General features: G+C 35.7%; 1 protein-coding gene across 4 annotated transcripts in view; it reads right to left on the bottom strand.

Annotated features, from left to right (window-relative positions):
* The window catches only part of PI4K2B (phosphatidylinositol 4-kinase type 2 beta), a 44129-nt gene that overhangs the window by 6989 nt on the left and 11294 nt on the right, over window positions 1-25846 (bottom strand). Inside the window, exons 5-10 of one of the 4 annotated variants that reach the window (XR_009052508.1) lie at window positions 24534-24687; window positions 22901-22962; window positions 20716-20815; window positions 16502-16635; window positions 15869-15928; window positions 6384-6618 (exon numbers count right to left, since the gene is read on the bottom strand). Coding sequence is in view for 3 of the 4 variants with exons in the window: in XM_057725762.1 (XP_057581745.1) it covers window positions 6445-6618; window positions 15869-15928; window positions 16502-16635; window positions 20716-20815; window positions 22901-22962; window positions 24534-24687 (684 nt within the window). In the remaining variant the exon portion in view is untranslated. Of the gene's footprint in view, window positions 1-4460; window positions 6619-15868; window positions 15929-16501; window positions 16636-20715; window positions 20816-22900; window positions 22963-24533; window positions 24688-25846 lie in introns of those variants that run through there. The other 3 variants (XM_057725762.1, XM_057725761.1, XM_057725763.1) reach the window with 3 other exon arrangements.

The following is a 25846-nucleotide window of genomic DNA, read 5'->3' as shown; positions in this document are numbered from 1 at the left end:
CTACCAGAATACTTGCATCTTCAATGTTACTAGAGACTGCTCTCCAAAATGATTGTACCGTCAGGCTTTTACTTTTTCCCAAATCTGATAGGTTTGAAGTGGCAATTCATTGTTTATTGTTTCATGAAGAACACCTTACAAACAACAAGCTGTGCAATTTGATGATCTTTGACAAATGTACTCACCTGTGAAATCAGGACCACACTCAAGATACAAAGTATTACCATCATCCCTTGAAACTTCCTCAGGCCCCCATGCAAACCACCCCCACCCCCAACAATCCACCTCAGTCCCCAAGCAATCACTGGACTGTTTTCGTTAACAATGGATTAGTTTTCACTTTAGAAAATTTTATATAACTGGAACCATATGGTCCGTTCTTTTTGTGTCTGGCTTCTTTCAGTTAGCATAATCATTTTGAAATTCATCCACGCTGCTGGGTTTATTAGTACATAGTCTTTTCCTTTTTTTTGGTATGGATGTCGTTTTTGCTTATCCATTCACCTGTTGGTGAACTTGGGTTGTTTCCAGATTACGGTATTACAAAAAAGTCTGCTATGAACATTTCTATGTAGCCGTTTGCTTTCATTTCTTTTGGGTGGGTAAAAGAAGAGGAATGGCTGGTGTGTGATAGGTGTAAGTTTAACTCTAAGCGTTGTGGGTTTTATTTCCACTTCCCTGGTGATACTGCTGAGCACCTTTTCATGTGCTTATTGGCCATTCATCTTATTTTGTGACATGTCTGTGTAATTTCTTAAATGGGTTATTTTACTTCTTATTCTTGAGTTGTATAATCTCTTTATATATTCTGAAATTCTTTATCAGATATACCTATCAAATATTTTCTCCCAGTTTGTGACTAGAAATTTCATTTTCTGAAGTGTCTTTTGAGGAGCAAAAATTTTTAGTTTAGGTCAAGACCAATTTATCAATTTTTTCTGTGACGGTTTCTGCAATTTGTGCTCTAAGAAATCTTTGTAAAAACAAGATCACTAAAGACTTTTTCCTGTTTTCTTCTATAAGTTTTAGCTCTCATACTTCAATCTCTGTGTGGGGTGAAAGTTCACTGTGTGTGTATTATAGTACCATTTGTCGAGAAGACTACCCTTTCCATTGAAATGCCTTGGCACCGTTGTTGAAAATCAGTTTACCATGTAGGTAGGGATTATTTCTGGATTCTCTATTCTGTTTCATTGATCTATATGTCTGTCTTTACCCCAATTATCTTGATTGCTGTAGCTTTATAAGTTCTGAAACCAGGTAGCATACAAGTCTTCCAACTTTTGCTCTTGTCTGATAGTTTGACATTTCCATATACATTTTGGAATGTTTGTCAATTAAAAAAAAATTCTGATGGGATTTTCATTGTGTTGAAACTGTAGACAAACTTGGGAGCGTCAACATCTTATTACTTATACATAACCATGGTATTGCCCTTCATTTATTTAAATCTTTTTTTCAATACTCTTTTTATAGTTGGTGTAGAGAGCTTACACATCTTTGGTTAGACTTATCCCTAGAAATCTGATATGTTTTGCTGCTGGTATAAATGGTATCTTTTAAAATTTTTCTTTTTCTAACTAATGTTGCTGGGTATATAAACCTTGCAAAATTCGTTTATCAATTCTAATAGTTACTGGTAGAGTCTTTCTAATTTTCTACATGCATAATTATGCCATCTACCAATAATGACAATTTTCTTTCTTTCTTTCTGTTCCTCATTCCTTTTACCTCTTCCCTGCCTTTACTGCACTGGTTATGCTCTCCAGTACAATACTGAATATGAATTGTGAAAGCAGGCATCTTTGTCACATTATTGATCTCAGAGAGCAAGTGCAGAAGGCAGAACACAGCCCCCAAAGGTGTCCGTGTCCTAATCTCCAGAACTTGTAAATATATTACACGGCAAAGGAGAATTAAAGTTGAAGATGGAATTAAGGTTACACATAAGCAGGCCTTAACATAGGGAGATTATTCTAGATCACCTGGGTAGGCCCAGTGTAATAACAAGTGTCATTAGAAATGCAAGAGGGAGGCAGAAGGGTCGATGTCAGAACGATGTGATGAAAAAAGTATTCAACTCACTGCTGCTGGCTTTGGAGATGGAGGGAGAGGGCTACACGCCAAGGAATGTGTGAGGCTCCTCGATACTAGAAAGCACGAAGAAACAGATTCCCTCCTAGAGCCTCCAGCAAGGAACACAGCCTTGCTGACACCTTCACTTTAGCCCAGTGACACCTGTATCAGGCTTCTAACCTGCAGAACTGTCAGATAATGAATTTGTGTTGTTTTAAACCACTAACATTTGTGGTAATTTATTACAGCAGCAGCAGAAAACGAACACAGAAAAGCTGTAGATTTTCTAGCACTGAGTATGATGTTTGCTATAGGCTTTCTGTGGATATGCCATTTGCTATTGGATTCCTTCTAGTTCATTTCTGAAACATACTGTTAACTCTAATATTTCCTCTGAGCTCTGTCAGCTCTCATTTTATTTCCTCCTGTTGCTTGCCCATCTAATTTTTGTGCTTTTCTGATTTTGACGTTATATTGTTATATTGTTCTTTCTTGGATTCTATCACTTCTTGAATTTCTTCAGCATTTTAACAAATATTACTGTTTTCCTCTGCTTTGTAAATGTTTCTATGATATCTTCATTTTCTGCAGGTATGCTATACAGGTTGTTATCCTGTTTTCTTAAAGCAAATTATATGCTGTGGTCATGTTTAAGTGAGATGGACTTTGTCATACTTTCCTCCTATATTTTCAGAAGACTCTTGTGTAGGTGGTGACGTAGGCCTGGAGTTCTCCAGTTTTGTGGTGCTAGGGTTCTCTCTTCTGTAGTTACTACAAAGTATTTGATAACTTTTTTTAAGATAACTTTAATTTTTATTATTTTAATAATAGCTTGCTTATTTATTTATTTATTTATTTATTTATTTATTTATTTATTTAACTATGCCACACAGTAACTTAGTTCCCCAACCAGGGATGGAACCCAGGCCCAGCAGTGAAAGTGCTGAGTCCTAACCACTGGACCGCCAGGGAATTTCCAGATTTTTTACATACCTGAGTACTTTCTGAACTGTCTCATCTGGTCCCCTCTTCTATCTGTATCAGAACCTTCTCTCCATTATCCCCAGGGTCCTTCCCTTGTCGATGTCTATTCTATATCCAGTAGTTTCTCTCACTGCAGGCCTATGTGCTCTCACCAGCCACTTCTGAGAACCCTGAAGACCAGACTGCCCTGGCACCCTCCCTCATACCTTCCCACAGGTTCCCTTTACAGCTGCCAATTGAATGCTGGACATCCCTCTATCAATTTTCATTGTGGTTTTGGATGCACCAGTGGAGACTGTCATGATGACTGGGGCTCCTCCTTTTGGGGCTGAGGACATGTTGGCAGATTCTGGGTTCTTTGGTTCTTTGGACCATCATGAGTTCCCCTCACCTTCCCTCTGTTCACTCCTCCAAGGCTGTTGTTCCCATGTGATTCCTGGTGCTATTGATGGATTTAGCCCAAACTGCTCATTTCTGAGATCCATAGGGATATTCTATCACCAAATCTTAGTGAAGATGGTGTTACTGTGATTTTTTTCTTTTGCTATCCTAGTTGCTCTATTGGGATTTGAGAATAAACAACTGCTGTTGCCATTCAGCCTTCTATAATTGGTTTTTGATTTTTTTATTTTAAAATGATTTATCTTTTTCTATTTATACTGTAATGCTCAGGATAGGACAGACTAAAGTAAGTTTTAAAAATAAATGCAAAATTTCATGTCTTGCTCATGTCACAGTGCAATGCAGTAAAGCACGCTCTCCTGGTAGCTTTCCCAGCAGCGACTCATGTGCCCTGGCTGCATCCACGTTGCAAATTCTTTGTTTACAGCCAGACAGGAAGACAAGAGAGTGTTCACAGTGACCACTGGCTGCGGTACAGTGAGTTTCACTGCCAGGTCTGGAAGTCACATATAGCCCTCACACCCACATCTCACCAGCCAGAACTCGGCCACATGGCTCCAAACTAACCACAGGAGAGGCTCGGAAACAAAGCAACACTGAGAATCTCTGCCACAACTCTGCACAGCTGCCCAAGCAACTTTGGGAAAGAAGGCAGACTATAAAACATAAGATGCTGCCTGTCTCTTCATATCTGTAAAAGGATTTAAGATGTAATCTCATCAAAGAACTGGTCACCATTGTTTCTAATAAGGTTTTAATTCCATTGGCACAAAACTTTAAAATTAAAAAAAAATGTGTGAATCAAATTGTTTTCAAGACTGTGAAAAAGCATGTTTCCATAGCCTTCAACTGCTCACAAATTTGAGGGAGAATAAGGCAGCTTATATTTCAATAAAAATGAAAATGTCTCTAATTATGAAGATTCTAGTTATATATGTCCTTTGGAGTGATAAAGTACTAAACTATACTACTAACACATGAAGTAAGAAAATGGTGGGTTGGCATCACCTATAAACATAAATGTATTCACAAACATTCTAAATATTCAATACATATACTTCAGGAGAAATCTAGTCTTAAGACAAGGATTTTTATTACCTTTAGTCTACCATGTTTGACACTATAAATATATTCACTGAAAAAATTAACACAATATTTAAATAAAAATGAAGTTCATGAAAATTTTCAAAACATAACCAATGTACTCTGACTTGTAATCGTATCTTAAATATTTCAACTTTATTTTTCTATCCTGGTCAGACCATTTAAAACTACTTCCACACTATTTTAATTTTAGGATATAAAACCATAGCAACTTACTAAGTTTCCATTATAAAAATTAATATAGCAATTCTCAAAATACTGAAAAAACTGTTTTATGAAAGCAGTACCCACATCATAACAACTTCTTTCATTAAGAACACATCTTCAAAAGGCACATTTCAATTACTGGTATTAATCTAAAGATAGTAGCTTGAATTTTGAATTTCTAGTCAATTTTCCATTATCGCAACATTAAGATCATGGAGGGTCAGGGGAGGTAGCAGAACACAGGTTTCCAATGGACTCCCACTAGGACAGCAGTGCTCTCAATCACATCCACGAAGACCAAGAGAAAGATGTGAAGGAAGTGAGAACGGCAGATCTGACTTCCATCCTAATTCAAACTTCACAAAATACTTTTCACATAAAAATAATTTAATTTAAAAAATTAGAGGACAGAAAGCTTAAAAAACAAAAGGCCAAGATCACGAACTGCCCAGTTTCATCTGAGTGGTGATGTTATTTGTTTGGAGCCTAAGAAGAGAGTGAAGCTTCTGCTTCTTTGGGATCAAATCTTCACATTGGGTTCATCTCACTTTAAATCAGCTGGTGAGTTAAAAGTGCTACAAATTCCCAGGACGTCAGACAGACTGATATTCAAAATAAAATAAAAATGATTTTACAGTTATCTCTGTCATGTTTCCCTTTAATTGGGACTGGTATTCTAAAGCTGACTATAATTATAATAGCATCAGTCATTTCAAGTACCCTACAACACTATTCTTTTTAAGAGGTTATGTCCTAGGACCTCAAAATGCAACCCAATATAGAGTTTGAGTTATGGTTGAGAAGGTTAAACTTCACCTGAAAGGTGAATTGAAGTATTAATACTAATTGAATCAGATCAGTACTCTGAGGCGCTGATTAAGTACTGATCCCATGCAAGAAACAGAAGGGAATTTTTAATGCTACTGTGGAATTTCAAAAAACTGGGGATCTATCTTAATTTCCTGTTATTCCCCTCAAGTCTCAGTTGAGTGTTTCCATTTTTTTTTAAAGGGGGGAGATATCATTAGCTTTTTTTCCCTCACTATAACAAAATAATTGACCCCAAATATTCTGAAGTACAAAAAACAAAATGGTCATCGGTAATTTAAAAGAGAATTTTCTGGTCCCTAATAATGGTTACTTTAGGAGCATTTATTCAAGTTCTAAAATAGCAGCTTTTTAAATTAAGGCAACATTGCTTTATTCTTACCTATTTTCTATTAACTACTCTATTAAAGCTCGTAAGAGCAGTTGCATCCTCAAAGGCCTTTTATAATGTAAGAATAGTTAACAGGACCATTCTTCTCAATATTTAAAAAGTATATAAAAAGTTATTGTATTCAAAGTCAATAAACACCTTATTTTTCTGTTTGGAATTCTAGAGTAATTATAGTCATTCCAGAATGTGTAAACTATGAAATTACCCCTTATACTAACATCAATAACATAAAATACAATTTTTCTACAAAAATACAATATAGGAGATATATCACTTCTTCCCTGAAATAGAAATTTAATATTTGGACAAAAACTGTAAACTTCGATTACATTCAAAAGATAACGTTTTAGAAACTTATATTATTTGAGGTTTTGGCAACTGGAGCTCTTACCAGCAGATTTACATGCTGTAACAACACAATAATGCCAAACAGTTTGTTTCTCTCACGTCTGCTACCAGGAGGAGAAAAATGGCTTCCTGCAGTGGACAGTCTGGGTGAATGAGTTGCCGAGCTGGACGATCCGACCCTGACCTCCATCCTGACTGCGCTCCACAACCACACAAGGCATCTGCACTAGCTGGACAGGACTCTTCCTGTCTCTCAATGCCTGAGCAAGGTTTAAGATCTGTGGGAAGAAGAGAGGTTTTCATCAGTTCAAAAAAAGATATAAACCTTGAGTTCACTGACGTTAGTTTAACCATCTAGCCATAACTACAATTTTTATTTCATCCATTTATGCCCAATGGAGACTGTGGTGAGGAGTAACTGCCATCAATATATATGTGTGGATGTATGTATGCTTATACATACACATACATACACACAGACAAATGCACAAAACTAGAATTTAATAATTTTTGCCTATTGGTAACTTTGAAATATTCTAGAATGCATCTACATCCAGGAGCAATGGAGTCAGAGACTGAATGAAGTGAATGGTTCCACATATGGACCCCATTTGACACTGGACCTCAACAAATACTGGTCTAAACAGACTGGTTTTTACTAGATACTTGCCTTATGCATTCATTCAACAAATAAATTCACTGCATGCTTACTACGTGCTAGGCTCTGTTCTAAGTGCTGGGGACACAACAGTAAGAAAACAAAGTCTCTGCCTTCACAGAGCTCACGTATCAGCAGGGGAGGAGTCAATAAACTTCACAAACAAGTAAACTATACCAAGTATTAGAAGGAAAAAGTGCTATGGGGAAGCACGACACAGGGCAAGTAAGTTAGAGAATTGGGAAGGTAGCATGTAAAATAAAGTTTTATTTAAGAGTCTACTCTTAAGTAGGAAAAGAAAAACTAGGAGAAGTAAACTATATTACTTTCCATATTTAAACATACTCTTGGAATTGCTACTTGAACATATAAATAAGGTTATGAAACAATGCATAGCTTACAGCCTGTTCTACTCTACTCAAATAAAAATTTAATAATTCATTTTCTTTTTTCCCTACATATCAGGTAAAAAATTTCCCTTTGTTGTGTACTTTAGAAATAAGGATGTCTCCCTCAAGCATTTGAAAATAGCTAATATACAGATGGTGTGCATTTTACTAGTTGTTGTAAAGACTGTTTAATAGTGAGATAAGCATAAAGGTTTCAACATAAAGCCATACTAATAAATAAACATAATACTTGAACAGTATAAACCCAGACGGTTTAGATCCTGGAAGATCTGAAGTATTTAATACATCAGGGAAATAAACCTTTACCAGTAGTAGTAGTTACTCATTGTATTTATGGTTTAGGATTCCTTTTAAGTTCTTCCCTTAAAATCTCCTAGGCTGGTTATGTTTGGATAAAAAGACAAAAAGAATTTATAAAATTTACATTTATAAGCATTGTCCTCTCCATGAAAATAAAATGTGGGTACCAGCATGGCTAAGGAATGAAATATTCTGATTAGTTTCCTCTTTTGATTTTAAAAATCCTATTCTATACATGTTAATCTAACCACACTAATTTAAGTAACATCTCATATTTTCCTGACTCTAAAAATAATATATGATTGATGCAGAGAATCTAGAAACCGAATGGTACAAAGAAATGAAAGTAATTCTAGAAGATTCAAAAATTTCAAATGTACAATAGCAAAAATTATTCAATCTTAAAACTATCCAAGATATTAGTATTTCTTTGGGAGTTGAGAAGACACTTGATAATCTTGCATTTATTTACTAAAGAAATATATACTGAGCATGTACTGTGTTGGGGAGAAGACTGAATAGGAGGAAAAAAACCATCTGTGTCCTTAAAGTACATACATTCTAGAAACAGCCACACGAACAAAAAACTGGAAGGTAGTGTGACAGACACTTCAACAACAGTGGATCTACGCCCTGACTTTAAAATCTGATCCCCTCCTCTACATACCACCCATTTTTTCATTTCCCAAAGAATAAGCACATCTATACTATATATTTAAATCAGAGAAGATTATTTGTAGAAATAGACTAAAGATTGCAAGCAAGGAAGAACACTTTCGAATTCTCCATCTATGCCACATTTGATACTGTGGTAGGGATGCGATAGGTCAAGGGCAGATCGTATGAACTTACAGACTTCTGCATGTAGATTTTGCTTTTCTTTGGACTAGTTCACTGGTCCTCAGATTTTAGTGGGCATGAGAATTACTGTACTAGCTAAATAAAACTACACATACTCTACTTCCTGGTTGGTTTTAAGCTATTTTTCAATTGTACTATGCCCAATGTTGCTGGCCATTTTTTTTTTTCCTACCCACGCCACAGGACTTGTGGGATGTCAGTTTCCCGACTAAGTATGGAACCTGGGCCTCAGTAGTGAAGCCTGGAATCCTAACCACTAGACCACCAGGAAACTCCCCCAGTGTGCTGTCTTAACATCCAATTTCTGAGTGAAATGTGACCCCAATACTCCCAGGGAGTGCTGGGGAAATCAGAGCTCCTTGAGCGGCAGGAGGAGCTGAGGAAGATGGAGCTGGAGCTTGAAGGAGAAACTGCTCCCCAGAAGAAGAGGAAGAGGCACCCGAGGAGACACAACAGCATGCACAGGGCCCCACTGGGAAATGCGAACTGGGACTGAAGAACAGCTCTGAGTGGTGAGGCTTAGCGGAAGCTGAAAATGGCAGGAGATAAAGGCAGGTATGTTGGGCCAAGGTCTTGGAGAAGGTACTCAAAGTCAGGACTTAGGTCTGTACCTACTGATGAATCAAGGGAGTTTTAAATCACAAAAGAGATGATCCTATCTGCCTTGAGAGAGATTGCTCCATTCTAATGTGGAAGAAGGATGGGAAAAGAGGTAGGGACACCACTTAGAAGATCACTAAATCCAGAGAAGAGATGATAAGGACCCCAGGCAGAGGCAATGCTTAAATGTTGCAGATTTGCCAGACAGACTTCCTTATTAAACAGCTGCAACATGTTAACCCCTTTGAGCCAAGTTACAAAATGCACACAACTATGTAGGGCTGTTATGAGGAAAAATAACAAACATAAAAACATCTAGTAAGGAGGTACGAAAGTGTCCGTTTCATTTTCTTTAACATCAGTTTTTACTGAATCTGTAAATGAGCTTCTGGTTTATAAATCACTGAATAGAAGTTCAGTCTGTATTAATAAAACTGTTTTATTAATCATTTCTGCCATTTTCTTCAGATCATGTATAAAATATATTTCAAATAAATAAATATTTCTGAGGTCCAATGTTCCAAATAGGCACAGGTAGAATATAAAATGAATGCTCTTGTTGAGCTTGATATTGACCCTACTGATATTTAATGTAAAATTCAAGAACTTTAACTTAATAAACATTACCAGTCAAATTTTAAAAGAAATGCCTTCACACTAGTTCCTAATTCCAGTCCACATCTTTATATGAAGAATTAGAACATGTCACTGATTACGTGTGCAAAACTGAAAACTTACTATAAACTAGGGCAAAAGACTTGGTTGTACAAAGCACAAATCATGATGTTCATTGGCAAAATTAGAAGGGAAAGGGATTCAAGGGATAATTATAAACATTGGAAATAATGAAACACAGCAGGACCCTATGTCCTCTGCCTGCCTTTTGTCTGCGGAAAAACCTTAGCCAGAGAATAAGTTTAATCAGAGAAATGAGAAAATGCAGAAACAAAGGAAAACAGCCAAAGGAGACCAAATAGTAACAATTTAGTCATTAAGCAAAGTCAAGGACCTTTAGTTCCTCCTCAAGGGCTACAGACAATATTCTGAGCCATGTCCTGTGAGCTGTCTTATAGATACTGAAACCCCCACCAGGTGGAAGACGTTAACTACATGATGACCAGGCTGCAGCCATGACATAAGCTGCCACAATTCCAAGAACTGGCCTCAAGAAAATGGGAACAAAGCGACCCTGAAGTGAAGATTAACTATACCTAAAACAATCAAGATGATGCTGGTCAGACCACCGACGACCCATTTCAAGATGACTGTCAGAGCTGGCTGTGCTGCTTCTACATGTAGCCCCTCCCTCAACCTGTATAAAAGCTCTTGCCCATTGGTTGCAGGAGGGGAGGAATTGGCCTTTGGACAGGCGTCTGGCGTCCATCCCCCCCCCACCCCGCGCCCAACCCTAACCCGGTCCCAGCATCCAAAATAAAGCAAACTCTCCTTTCCACTAACCTTGCCTCTTTATTGGCTTTTGAGCAGTGAGCAGCCGTATCCCACTTTCGGTTACAATAACACAAGTATTTTGACTCAAGTAACTGGCTGAATAATGAATTCTGTTGTTGGAAATACAGGTTATTCGTTTTTGTTTGTTAAGCCTCAGTTTCAAAGCACTGATTTACTGTATTATTATTATTATTTTTATTGGCTGTGTTGGGTCTTCGTTGCTGCACATGGGCTTTCTCTAGTTGTGGTGAGCAGGGGCTACTCTTTGTTGCGGTGCACAGGATTCTCATTGGGGTGGCTTCTCCTGTTGCAGAGTACAGGCTTTAGGTGCATGGACTTCAGTAGTTGTGGCACATGGGCTCATTAGTTGTGGCCCTCGGGCTCTAGAGCGGAGGCTCAGCAGTTGTGGCACATGGGCTTAGCTGCTCTGTAGCATGTGCGATCTTCCTGGACCAGGGACTGAACTCGTGTCCCCTGCACTGGCAGGCGGATTCTTAACCACTGCGCCACTAGGGAAGCCCTGATTTACTTTAGAATGTAAAATAATACCTGATTTTTTTCAGACCAGCTTTTTAAAAAAAGGGCTAAAACCAGAGAGCTACACAATCATGTACATGGCCAGAGTACCTTATTCTTTTTGGCTAGCAGAAAGGCCAAAACCAAAATAAAATAAAAAACCAAAACAAAATCAAATTAAAATATATAAGGTTTTATTTTATTTTTTCTTCCCAGATCCTGATCCTGTCACTCTTATATTCTATTACACCCATTTGTATAACACTCTACTCCTTTGTAAATGAGAGAGGATATGAATAAATAAACCTAAAACAGTAGATAGCTGCTGGTATATCTTTGTAATAGACCTCAGAACTGGAATGAACCTATGTCTTTTCAGACAAGCATTTTTAAATTTTAATTTAAATTTCTCATGTACTAACTTTAACCTACAATTAAGGCTTACAAGATTATTTGCAGCTTTTATTTTTTAAAAAACACACAAACATTTCTAAAATAAAGACATCTTTAGGGATAAGAAAATTCCAGAAGATGGAGCATATTGTTAAGTCAAATAGATTTGTTTCAAGCAAAAATGAGAAATTAGGGCATAATTACGTATGCCTTAAAATTCAGTTCAAATATAGTTTAGGGTGGTAACACCCAGCAACATAATTACAACCATCAATCATCTAAGCCCATCATTCATACCTGAATTACTGAAAACACCTCCCCTCAGGCTCCCTGGCTCTAGACTCATCTGCTGAGTCAATCTGCACCCCACTGTCCAGTCTGCAGTGGTTCTTTGCTGGGTTACAGACACCTTTTGCTGAGATATAAGTTCTACTGCCCACTCCACGCCCAAGATGCACATATAAAGAGAAATTAGCATATAATCTCAGGGAGTTCAGAGAACAAGCCCCAGGGTAAGGTCTCCTCTCCAGAAATGTAAGTCCCATCATAATTCCCCCTTAAAAAAAATTCGGATTCCTTTTTTATTATATACAATATAATGGCTTATACATACCATTATGTACTACATTTTTTAAAGCTCTTTATTGGAATATAATTGCTTTATACTCTTGTACCAGTTTTTGAGGTACACCAAAGTGAATCAGCTGTATTTATACATATATCCCCATATCCCCTCCCTCCCACCCTCCCTGTCCTGGCCCTCTAAAACATCACTCATCATCGAGTTGATCTCCCCTTGTTATACAGCAACTTCCCACTAGCTATTTTACATTTGGTAGTGTATCTATGTCTATGCTACTCTCTCACTTCATCCCAGCTTCCCCTTCGCCACCCAACCCCCCACCCCAGCTCCGTGTCCTGAAGTCCATTCTCTACATCTGCATCTCCACTCTTGTCCTGTCACTGGGTTCATCAGCACCATTTTTTTAGATTCCATATATATAAGTTAGCATATGGTATTTGTTTTTCTCTTTCTGGCTTACTTCGCTCTGTATGACAGACTCTAGGTCTATCCCCCTCATTACATATAGTTCAATTTCGTTCCTTTTTATGGCTGAGTAATATTCCATTGTATATATGTGCCACATCTTCTTTATCCATTCATCTGTTGATGGGCACTGAGGTTGCTTCCATGTCCTGGTTATTGTAAATAGTGCTGCAATGAACATTGTGGTACATGTTTCTTTTTGGATTATGGTTTTCTCTGGGTAGATGCCTAGCAGTGGGATTACTGGGTCATATGGTAGTTCCATTTTTAGTTTTTTAAGGAACCTCCAGACTGTTTTCCATAGTGGCTGTACCAGCTTACATTCCCACCAACAGTGCAGGAGGGTTGCCTTTTCTCCACACCCTCTCCAACATTTATTCTTTTTAGATTTTTTGATGATGGCTATTCTGACCCGGTGTGAGGTGATACCTCATTGTGGCTTTGACTTGCACTTCTCTGATGATTAGTGATGTTGAACATCTTTTCACGTGTTTGTTAGTCACCTGCATGTCTTTTTTGGAGAAATGTTTATTTAGCTCTTCTGCCCATTTGTGGATTGGGTTATTTGCTTTTTTGGTATTAAGCTGCATGAGCTGCTTGTATATTCTGGAGATTAATTCTTTGTCCGTTGCTTCGTTGGCAAGTATTTTCTCCCATTCAGAGGGTTGTCTTCTTGTCTTGTTTATGGTTTCTTTCACTGTGCAAAAGCTTTTAAGTTTCATGAGGTCCCATTTGTTTCTTCTTGATTTTATTTCCATTATTCTAGGAGGTGGGTCAAAAAGGATCTTGCTTTGATGGATGTCATAGAGTGTTCTGCCTATGTTTTCCTCTAGGAGTTTTATAGTGTCTGGCCTTACATATAGGTCTTTAATCCATTTGGAGTTTATTTTTGTGTATGGTGTTAGGAAGTGTTCTAATTTCATTCTTTTCCATGTAGCTGTCCATTTTCCCCAGCACCACTTATTGAAGAGGCTGTCTTTTTTCCATTGTATATTCCTGCCCCCTTTGTCAGAGATAAGGTGCCCATATGTGCGTGGTTTTACCTCTGGGTTCTCTATTCTGTTCCATTGATCTTCCTTTCTATTTTTGTGCCAGTACCATACTGTCTTGATCACTGTGGCTCTGTAGTATAGGTTGAAGTCAGGAAGCCTAATTCCACCAACTCCGTCTTTCCTTCTCAAGATTGCTTTGACTATTCGGGGTCTTTTGTGTTTCCATACAAATTGTAAGAGTTCTTGTTCTAGTTCTGGAAAGATGCCATTGGTAATTTGATAGGGATTGCATTGAATCTGTAAATTGCTTTGGGTAGTACAGTCATTTTCACAATGTTGATTCTTCCAATCCAAGAACATGGTATGTCCCTCCATCTGTTTGTATCATGTTTGATTTCTTTCATCAGTGTCTTACAGTTTTCTGCATACAGGTCTTTTGCCTCCTTAGGCAGGTTTATTCCTAGGTATTTTATTCTTTTTGTTGCAGTGGTAAATGGGAGAGTTTCCTTAATTTCTCTTTCTGCTCTTTCGTTGTTAGTGTATAGGAATGCAACAGATTTCTGTGCATTAATTTTGTATCCTGCTACTTTACTAAATTCATCGAGTAGGTGCACTACATTTTATAATGTATTCTGGAGATCTCCCCACACTAGTAAAGAGACAACTTAGTCATCATCACAACCCTTTTTAAAAAACTGATGTAAAGTTGATATTACCATACTTTGCATTAGTTTCAGGTGTATATCAGAGTTGGTTTTTCTTTTTCCTGCAGATTACACTCCATTAAAAAGTATTGCGAGATATTAGGTATAATTCCTTGTGCTATACAGTAAATCCTATTGATCATCGATTTTATGTACAGTAGTTTGTTAATCCCATACCCCTAATTTGTCCCTCACCTCTCGCTCTCCCCTTTGGTAATCATCAATTTGTTTTCTATGTCTGTGAGTCTGTTTCTGTTTTGTATATAGATTCATTTGTATTATCTTTTAGATTCCACATATAAGTGATATCGTATAATTTTTGTCTTTTGCTGACTTATTTCACAAAGTATAATATTCTTTAGGTCTATCCATGTTGCTCCAAATGGCAATATTTCTTTTTTTTTTTTTTGTGGCTGAGTAATGTTCCACAGTATTCTGAAGTCCATCATCTGCTGATGGGCACTTGGATTATTACAACCTTTTTTTATGCTAAATCTCTAACTGCTCTGATCCCTTCCATGTGGAGTCTATACCCTGCACTTAAGGCCCTCCAAAATCTGCGTCTACCCTGCTTCTCCAGCCATTTCACTTACTATTTAAAACTTATGACTCCAGCAAAGCACTGTATAAGTGCAACAAAACACAGAGAGATGTACGTGCTAATAACCCATCCCTTTTCCCTGACCCCTGGCCTCATCCGAGCAAGAGCTCCATGAGAGCAGGAATGCGATTTTACTCATTGCTTTATCTCAGTCACTAAGATAGTTTCTGGCACTGGCTCTGTCCATAAATACTTGATGAATACATACTTATCTTATTTAATGATATATATTTGTTGATGTTATATAATAAATAGGACAAAAACTAGACTTGTCTTCTTTGTCACAGGTATGCAGCAAATAGCTACCTTCAATGAAATGCATATTTTAGGAAGAAAAAGTTAATTAGTAAGTCACTAAAAGAATGTTTACACTGTAGTTTATTTTCATTTCAAGTCTTCTTTTTGGAATCTAAATACTATCAGTAGAGTAGAAGAACCAGACGTCACCTGTAGGTCAGCCCAGCCTGCAGGTCCACATCAGCAGATGTAATTAATACCCTGTATTGCTAATTAAAGGAGGTGAAAAGGAGTGGGAGGACTGAGTTACAACCCGTACTTTTATGTCCCAATCAGTGCTCAACCTTGGTGACATGGTTATTTACTGATTGTTGTAGCAAAGGCCAAACATCTTCTACAAGGAAAATAATCAACAGGAAATGGAACTTGGTATTGAAGCTTTCAAGCAAGTGGATTTGAGGAGGAAAAAGATACTAACACTCAGGAAAATAGTTACCAAAACGAGGACAAGAATTAGTAGTAGAAGGAAACTGGCTAACTAAACAATACACAACAAGGTTTAAAAAAAAAAAATCGAATACAGAAGACAATAGAGAAAAAAGAGTATTGAAATCAGCTTCATTTCTAATCATCGGAGCTATTTTGGTTCAGAATAAAGGACAGTATTGAGAGCTGCATCTTTGGGTCACAATGGAGAAAAAAAGTTAACTGTGTCAGAGTTTTTACTTAATGAATAAGATCTAAAAAAAGGTGACCTACCTGACCCCTCATCACAGACATCTGCCTTTCAAAAGTGGCTTTGTCAAATCCTCTGTCAGTCTATCACAAAAAGGAAAGAAAACCTTATTATAATTACAAAAATCAAGATCTTAAAAAAAAATACTTGAAAACAAATGAACTCTTCAACTTGGCACATAAGGTCATTAGAAAGCATTCCTAATGGAAAAAAATAACATGAAAAGATTATCTTCACTTGATGTATTTTTGTATACTTCTAGAACAACAATAGTCTACTTAAACTCCAACTTGTTCCAGAAAGGATTTAAAATTACTTTCCAGCCAATGGGTTTTGGCTTTTTAAAAAAAGAGAATTGAAGCACAGCAGATCACCAAACATTTATTATAATTCATAAAGTAATTTTGTAAAAATTCAACTTTTGAAGGAAACAACTTCTCAAATTATAATGTAATCTCACTTCAAAGAATACGCATAGTGTAACTTCACAAATTTATGCTCCTATAAAGTAAAACTGCTAATTCCTTTCTTTTATGTTAGGTTCTACTGCAAGCAGTGATACCAGAAGCAGTAAACTGCAAACTAGCTCTATTAAGAAAATCTCTTTTAAGGTTTATTTCATTTTCTGCAATAATTAAAACTAGAAATTCATTTACCTTAAAAAGTTCATAAAGATCTTCACATAAATCTTGTACAAAGTTCATGTCAGAAATATATGGCAGAACCAAGTTTCTTATTTCTTCAGAAAAAGGAACTTTTGCTTGAGGAAGCCAAGCCCAGTGAAATGGATCTAATTAAAAAAAAAGTATTCTTATCAGTGAGGGGAAATGGTTTATTTAGACCCACATTTACCCTGTTTTTTTCCCCCTATAATTCCTAGGTTAAAAAAAAGACAGGAGAAAGAAGTTATCAGAAAGAACAATTATTTTTTTCCATCTAAATTACTCAGATTTCTAAGTCTGAATGGTTAATTTGCTTGGTAAAGCACAGTAAGGTATTACCTGAACTGGTTAGGTTTCTGAGTTTCAAACAGGAAACAGTAAGAGTTTTGATAATGAGTCTGTCTCAAACAGCCCTATATCAAAAAATATATCTGAATCTCTGTTTCCTGTATTTGGAAACTGAGTGATATCTATAATTTGTTCACAGCCCCAGATACCATGGCCAAGGTCTCCCTCCCTTTCCAGTCACAACACAAATTATCAGGAATTGACCACCCATTTGTGTATTTGTGTGTGTGTGTGTGTGTGTGTGATGTTCTAAAATTTTAAATCATTAGTAGGTAAACAGGTAAGTGGCTTTGAGGGCTAAAAGCTCTATGATTCTGGGCTAACTCTCCTCAAGAAGACCATTAAATATATGCAGTGCCAGGACTAGAAAGATTTATAAAGTGGTGAGATTGTGTAGATAGGGTACATATTCAGATTCTTGCAAGAAAATGTAAGGCTTATGAGAATATGATCACCCACAGAACTACAGTGGGTGCATCCAGTGAGAATCTCCAGCTCTGACCACTTAGAAAGCCCTGAGGAAAAAACTGCCTTTAGAGTCATTCCTTCTGAATTCTCTTTTATCTATCTCTTTGAAGACTGTGGGAAGTACAGTCCATTCCAAAGAAAGCCTTTCCTCTGGCCTACATCTCCCTGAAGCTATGTCCAACTTACTTTTGACCTTTCCATGACCAATTAAAGAAAAGCAAAGCCCTGGTTCTATGCCTGGCTCTATTAGCAATCCCTATCCCTCAACTTTTACTATCACCATTCAAACTCTCCCCTAAGTCATCTTATAAGGGTTTCTTCAAAAGCCCATTTGCAGTCCTCATGCTACTTCATGTGTCTCTGCAGCAAGCAGCACTGCTCTCTAAATTCTCCCTCTGTGAAATTCTCTCCTGTGGGGTTTTGGAGATACCATTCTCTCAAACTTTACCTTCTGTCTTTTAAGTCATTTCTCTTGTTTGCTAGCTTTTTCTCTTGTTTTCAATGTCACCATTCCCAGATTCTGTACTTAGTCCTTTCTCACCTTCATCTACTAAACAATCATGAAACATTTATTGAGTACCTATGTACCTCACATTGTCCTAGTGAAGGCATTTGCTCACCATGATCTTCCCAGGTGATAGCAACACCACCACAGCTTCCACTTACCAAGGTGACAGTTTAAAAACGACATTTTCAATACCAATTCCTCTTTCAAGTTCTAGATCCTTAGTCCCCAACTGTGTGTTTGGTAAAATTTTCCAGGTATACTGTAGACAGCTTAAATTTGACACTTTTAAAATGCAATTCGCATATAGATTCCAAACCATTAGAGGGGGAAAAAAAGTAGAACAAAGACATCTCAAGTCAGTTCAACAACCGAAGATAGGAAAGGAAAAAAAGAAAAAATTGAAATTCATGGTAAATAGAAAAAAAAAAAGATGGCAGGAAAAGCTCAAACACATCAATACTTTATTGAGACTTAAACTACAGAGTTAAGTGTACCTATTAAAAGGATCTCAGACTGGGTAAAAAAAAATATTCAGTTAACAGCTGTTACTATGTCATATACTTAAAACAAAAAGATGAAAGTTAAAAATAAAAGTATAGAATAATACGGGTAAGTACTAATAAAAAGAAGTGAGGTATAGCAATGCTATAACAGATGAAATAAGAAATGCCAAAAACACTGTGAGGGATAAAGTGGGATGTATTTTACGCTAATAAAAAGAACATGTCAGCAGCAAGATAAAATGCTGGGCCTTTGTGTGTGAAATACAAAGCAAAAACTGTATAGAAGTGCAAAAAGAAATTGACAAAATCACAATCACAGTGAAGTTTGTCTCTAAAAATTAACAAATCAAGTGGTCAAAAAAACACGTCAAGAATATGATTTGACTAACAACTAACAAGCTTTCATTAGTAGACAGACACAGAACTCTGTGCCCAACCACATTCTTCTCAAGTACAGCTCTTCAAGCTGGCCATATATCAAGTTACAAAAGAATTACTACAAAATCTCAAAGAGCAGAATTCACAGAATTATATTCACAGATCCCAAAGCAATAAAACTTGAAAATAACAAGTTTTTTTTTAAATCAACTGACCTAGAAATTTAAAACCAGACAAAATACTTCTAAATCATTCCTGTTCAAGAAGGAAATCTGAAAGTATGAATATGTAAGAGCAGAACAACAGTGCAGCACCTAGCCAATCTGTAGTTTAGCCAAATGATATCTAGAAAAAAACATATAGGAAAACAAAATAGCATGAACACAACAGAAAAATAATAATGGAAAACATAAATCATGAAAAAGAAAAAGAAACACAAACTGGAAACCTGACCAACGGAAGGCCAATGATCTGATAAAAACAAAAAAAATTATATATAAAATATATTATATTTATATAATTATGTATATTATATTTATTTTGTATATAATATTTACATATTTACATTTATTATATTTACATATAATTATGTAATATATACATATTGGCCAATGCTTTATAGTAGACAAATCTTGAGCAAGTCTAGTGGAAAAAAAAATCCACTAAAAAACAGTAGGGGGTCTTCCCCGGTGGTGCAGTGGTTAAGAATCCGCCTGCCAATGCAGGGGACACAGGTTCGCCCCCTGGTCCAGGAAGATCCCACATGCCTTGGAGCACCTAAACCCATGTGCCACAACTACTGAAGCCTGTGTGCCTAGAGCCTGTGCTCTGCAACAAGAGAAGCTACTGCAATGAGAAGCCTGTGCACCGCAACAAAGAGTAGCCCCCACTCCCAGCTCACCACAACTAGAGATAGTCCACGCACAGCAATGAAGACCTGACGCAGCCAAACAAAAAACCCCAATCAACCAACCAAACAGAAAAAACCAGTAAGAATTTAAGAGACATAGTCATAGAGAGATATTAGTTTTTAAATTACACATATTTCAAATATACACAAAAATTAAAAAAAAACTAGTACAGTGAATTCCCATATTCTGAATAACCTAATTCAATTATTCCCAAATTTTTAATAAAGTTTGTTTCACCTATCCCTGTTTTTCCTCCCCCTAAGTATTTTAAAGCAAATTCCATTTCATTTCACCCCTAAATATTTAATATGCAGAGGGGATTTTTTTTAATCATAAGAGAATTCTACAAAAAACATACCCATAAATCACAACTCAAGATAACATGGATAATTTTAAGCAAAATAGCAATGTCTAAAACTGGCTCAAGGCACTTCCCTGGAGGCACAGTGGATAAGACTCTGTTCTCCCAATGCAGGGGGCACAGGTTCAATCCCTGGTCAGGGAACTAGATCCCACATGTATGCCGCAACTAAGAGTTCTTATGCCACAACTAAGGAGCCTGTCTGCTGCAACTAAGACTTGGTGCAACCAAATAAATAAATAAACAAATATTAAAAAAATAAAATAAAGCTGACTTAAGAAGATGTAGAAAACCTAACCATTAACTATAGAAGAGACTGGTAAGGCAGTTAAGGCACTGCTCACTAGAAAAGCAGGAGGTAGGCCTAAATTGTTTTAGAAGTGAATACTACCCAAATATTAAAATAAAATTCTACCAAAATATTAAAACAGATAATTCCCATGTTACACATATTTAAAAATTGGAAAGCTATCAAACTTATTTGACAAGGCTAATACAAGCCAAGAAATCAAAATCAGACATAGTCATCCAAAAATAAGCAAACAATATGTGGCAAAACCCACACGGTGCAATACACATCTTTGCATTCCGAGTGCTTAGAACTGAGGCCTAATGAGTGACTGTACTCCGTCCAGTTCTTCCTCTGCTATTCTGATATCCATAAATTTCATTCTCTTCTTATTCTGGAAAAGGGGTAACTATAGAATCTATGGAAAGTTCTAAATACTCACATGCTCTCCACTCATCGGGATGTTTAAAAGGAAATGCTAGACCATTATCAATTGCAGCTATTTTAATAAGCGTTTCTTTATCATCAGTCCATTCTGTTTCCTAAAGGGGAGAAAAATAGTCTGTTGATAAAAAATTCATATGCATATTTCCAAAAGATAAATTTACAATAATTATTGAGGTTTAAAGACATTTTATCTGAAGAGATTATAAAAATAAAGTTGCCAGAAAGTACCAATTTACCCTTTAAGGGATGAGACTGTTTTAAGAATCAGTAAAAACTTCATAATCACCATTGTAAAAAAACTGATATTACAAATTTATGCATTAATATTTTCATTGTTTTCCTCTTTGGGGAAGAGGGCTTGGAATTATGAAGACTTTAAAAAGTGTGCTTCTGGATAATTTATTGTTACATGCATTGCTTAAATGTATGATATTTGCAAAATATTGATATTTTTAAGATAACTTAAAGTTACCTTATTAAAGTCAAGTCTTTCCTATGGTCTCATAGAAATAATTAGTTCAAATACAGAATGTTTCTAAATAAAACTCCCCAACGACCATAGCTAAATATAACCAGGTCCAGTGGAAGGAACCTCAAGATACTCTTGATTACAGAATGTAGGCCATTCTTAACTTCTCCATTCTTCTATCATGGAAATGAAGACCTCAGGAATAAGAGATTTTTCATGTTAAAGAGCACTTCCTATTATCTAAAAATAGATGGTTGCCGTTATTAAGTGGCCTAGATAAAATAATGAAAGGTGAAAAAGATAAATTTTAAATTAAAAGTAATAGAGTGAAGGTCCAAGTGATATATGCCAGGTTTGTTCCTGTTAGTTTGTATCAAATACCTTATCTCAATGAAAATGCACAAAACACTTAACAGCAAAAGAATAAGGTTTTCAGTAAAATCCAACTGCTTAAGACATATCAATAAAATATATTTAGGAACTATTATAAATATGTATATTTTCATATGTGTATTTTTAAACCCATTTCTGCTATAACTGCCATTTATTTTTATTTCTATCATTTTTTTCTATTTACAACTTTATTGAGGTATAATGTACACACAATAAACTTCACCTATTTCAATACAATTTGACAAGCACTGACAGATGTAAAACTACCCGGAGGTTTCCTTGTGTCCCTTAGCAGTCCCCTCCCTCCCTCCCTCTAGCCTACCCTAGGCAACCATGGTCTGCTTTCTGTCCCTAGGGATTAGTGTGCACTTTCTAGATTTATACACGAAAGGAATCAGACCGTATCTTCCCTTTTGTGTAGCTTCTTTCACTCAGCAGGATTTTGAGATTCATCTACATTATTGCGTGTATCAGGTTTGTTCTTTTTTATTGCTGAGTACTCTGAATATGTAATTTTAAATTTCTTTGATGAACACTGAAAAACTACAAACTTTTAAAGTGATGCAGCAACTTTAAGTGATGAGAATACACAGACTGTAAACACTGGAGAAATTCCTTTCTAATCAGTTAAAACTACCTTAAATGTATAAACTGTTTTAAACTAGTAAAATTATTTGGAAAATATCTCTCATATAAATATCTAAGACGTGAACCTGGGTAGTCAAAGTTGATAGGAATCTAAAATCTATCATTCTGATAGTGTTGAGGGTCTTCACAGTCTATTATGTACATGAAAATCAGCTTCTTATAAGCATTAGAAGTATATTTTTTTTAAGTTCATTGGCTATGATTCACAGGTAAAGCACACACGTGCCATTTTATTGGGTGATTCTGTATTACCTAATACTGAGTCATAAGACTCAGAAAGAAGTGAGTTAGTAAAATATAAACATTTTGGCAAAAAAATACTAGAAGCCTTTATTACATAAAAGCAAAATAAATATGGTGGTTTTACAACAAATTTCCAAAGCCCTAAAAAAAGTACTGAGCTGATATCATTCTTCTATACTAATACAACATAAAAAACAAAACTGCACAGAGATTTTGAAAATAGAATTAAAAATGCAAACAGGAAGGAAAGAAAAAAGATGATAAACACAGAAAAAGGAGATAAAAACCAAGGATCTAGATGAAAGAGAGGAAGCGATAAAGAATAACTTCAAGGAATTTTTTACAGAAATTGACAATGTGTGTGTGTATATATATATACACAAATTTGTATATATATATTTGTATATATATACACAAATTTCCTTACCGTAATTTCATCTTCTTGTTTTTGGTTTTCACATCTGATTAACCAATTATCATTTCCCCTGTCTTTCAAAACAAACAAAAAAATCTGTCACTTCATTTTTTATGGATAACATAGCTTAATATCAAGGTGAAAAATCTAGTCATCTCTTTACTTTTGAGACCTTCATTTGTTATCTGTAGCATATTGACATATTAAAGACTCCAATTTAACACATACAGACTAAAAATACTCATAAATGTTAGCTAACATTTACTGAGATTTACTCTGTGCCAGATGTTGTTGTAAGTGCTTAACATGTATTAGTTCATTGGATTCTTATAACCATTTTGTGAGGTAGGTACAATTACTGTCAAGAACTCTTAAATTAAGGTTATTAAAAAGGATAATTTCTCTTCACCTTGGGAAGAAAAAGCGTCTACCTCCATTTCAGGGCAAATTTCTTCTCTGTAGGAGTATTCTAGACTCTAGACGAATTTTTTAAAAAATCGAATTATAATTGATGTGCACTATTGTGTTAGTTTCAGGTGTACAGCAGTGATTCAGTTATATATACATATTTTTTCAGATTATTTTCCATTATAGGTTATTATAAGATATTGAATATAATTCCCTATGCGATACAGTAAATCCTTATTGCTTACCTATTTTATGTATAGTAGTTGGTACCTGTTAATCCCTCTCCCCTTGGGTAACCATAAGTTTGTTTTCTATGTCTGTGAGTCTGTTTGTTTTGTATGTAGATTCATTTGTATTATTTTTTTTAGATTTCACATATAAGTGATATCATATAATTTTTGTCTTTCTCTGTCTGATTTACTTCACTAAATATAATATTCTCTAGGTCCATCCACATTGCTTCAAATGGCAATATTTCGTTCTTTTTTCATGGCTGAGTAATATTCCATAGGACTCTACACTAATTTTAACATTAACTTGAGATCATATGATTTAAAAAGGTAAATCTAAAAAAGTACATAATGCTTTTTCAGAAACTAATATAAATAAGCAAAGATTTTGAACCACTGATTCGCAGGCTTCAGACTGCATCAAAATTACCTGGAAGATTTATTAAAACACAAACTGCTGGCCCCACAAGCAGTAGGTCTGCGGTAGGTGCCTAGAAGATGCACTTGTAACAGGTGCCCACATGATACTGACCCTGACAGTCCAGAGAACCACATGTGGGGACCACTGTTTCGGATTATCTGCAACGTCACCGCTCCCATTCAGCACAGAAAAAATCAACAGTTTTAATGTATTTATAGACTACACTAACAGTCACCTAATGTCAAAATAAGCATCTAAACTTACAGAATCAAGTTTTAATTATTCATATTATACAGATAACATTCCCAATTTCCAGCAGGCTTTGTTCTGTTGCCAAGAAACTCCCCCGAGGGACAGGAACCGGTCAGTATCACTTGGCAGGAGTCTGCTCTGGGTCAGAATCTCCAGTACGAGACTAATTCTGCCTGGGAGAGTCAGTACTACATCTGTTTCCTAAGGCACGTAAAGAAAAAGTGGCCTCAAGGCTACTGCATCAAAATTTTACATCTTTGATTTGGATAAACAAGAGTTGAATACAGTTTCAAAGTAACAAGGTTTGAGTGAACAAATGAGAGAACGTCCATACCTGTATTTCTGATGATGTAATCCAAAATAACTAATCTTTCAAACTGTGACTGAAATTGTTTTCTAATATTCTCAGGCAAAGGGTCAGCTTCAAATTTCCTAAGCCAATATTCAGCCTCCTTGTAACCTTCAACAAATAACTGAAAAGAACCAATCTATAATTTAAAGAATTATAGTTAGAAAAGAAAAAAGAAGAACGAAGGGACTACTTTTTAAATTTCTCAGCAGTATTGTCATAAGATACTTTATATAAACACAATAAAGAAAACCAAAGTTAACACTAATTTTAGATTAGCCACATTTACCAAGAAAACTATTTTTATACACTAATTTAAAATAATCACACAGAAAATACATAGCAAATAAAAAATGCTCAATCCTAGACTTTCAAGGTGCATAGCAGCTATTTTAAGATACTTAAAAACAAAATACACTTGTGCCCTTCAGGTGATATTCTCAACAAGAATGCTATTTTCTAAAAATACTCATTAACATAAATTTAATTCTGAAGGCCAAATTTTATACCTATCCTGGTTATTTAATAATAGCATAATTTTATCTTATTGAAAAAATACTTCAGGATTCTTTTTACAACAGAATACAGAAAATTATTTTCAAAAAAGAATGAATTCTTTGACTATGTAGCTTAAAACTTGTTAAAAATTTTAAAGAACTAATCAATTAATCATAACCTCTATAGTGGTTTTTAAAGAAGTCCTTTCCTTGAAGATATGTCTATTTTATAAGGTTTTCTATCACTAAAATTACTAGTCATTGACATTAAACAATTTTTTAAAGATGAAAATACAAATTTAAACAGCACAGGACATATAGATAATGGGTAACTTAGCTGGCCTCATAAATATTTACAAACAAATCACTACAAAGAAAATCTACCTCGAGAATTCCCTGGCAGTCCAGTGGTTAGGACTCTATGCTTTCACTGCCAAGGGCCCAGGTTGGATCCCTGGTCCAGGAACTAAGATCCCACAAGCCTGGTGGCACAGCAAAAAAAAAAAAAAAAAGAGATCTATCTCTTAGCCTAACACTTTATGTTCTTGTTGTTGGCATGAACTTTTAATAGTTTCCTAAATGTTTTTTCTAAAGCACTCATAATGAAGTCCTAGTAGTTATAAATACGGAAATAATATCCTTTAGTCACACTTATTTCAGCATATGCAAGGAGTAACAGGCCTCGTAAATTTTTTCAAAACTTCCTGCTTACTTGGAGTACAATATTAAAGACAAGCTAGGATAACCATGTATTTGTACTCAAATTCTTTTATATAGATAAGTGCATAGCCACAACAAAAC

This window comes from Hippopotamus amphibius, chromosome 3 (genome assembly GCF_030028045.1).
Source record: "Hippopotamus amphibius kiboko isolate mHipAmp2 chromosome 3, mHipAmp2.hap2, whole genome shotgun sequence".
In the NCBI taxonomy this organism is placed as follows: Eukaryota; Metazoa; Chordata; class Mammalia; order Artiodactyla; family Hippopotamidae; genus Hippopotamus; species Hippopotamus amphibius.
This window is presented reverse-complemented; position numbering and strand designations above follow the sequence as displayed.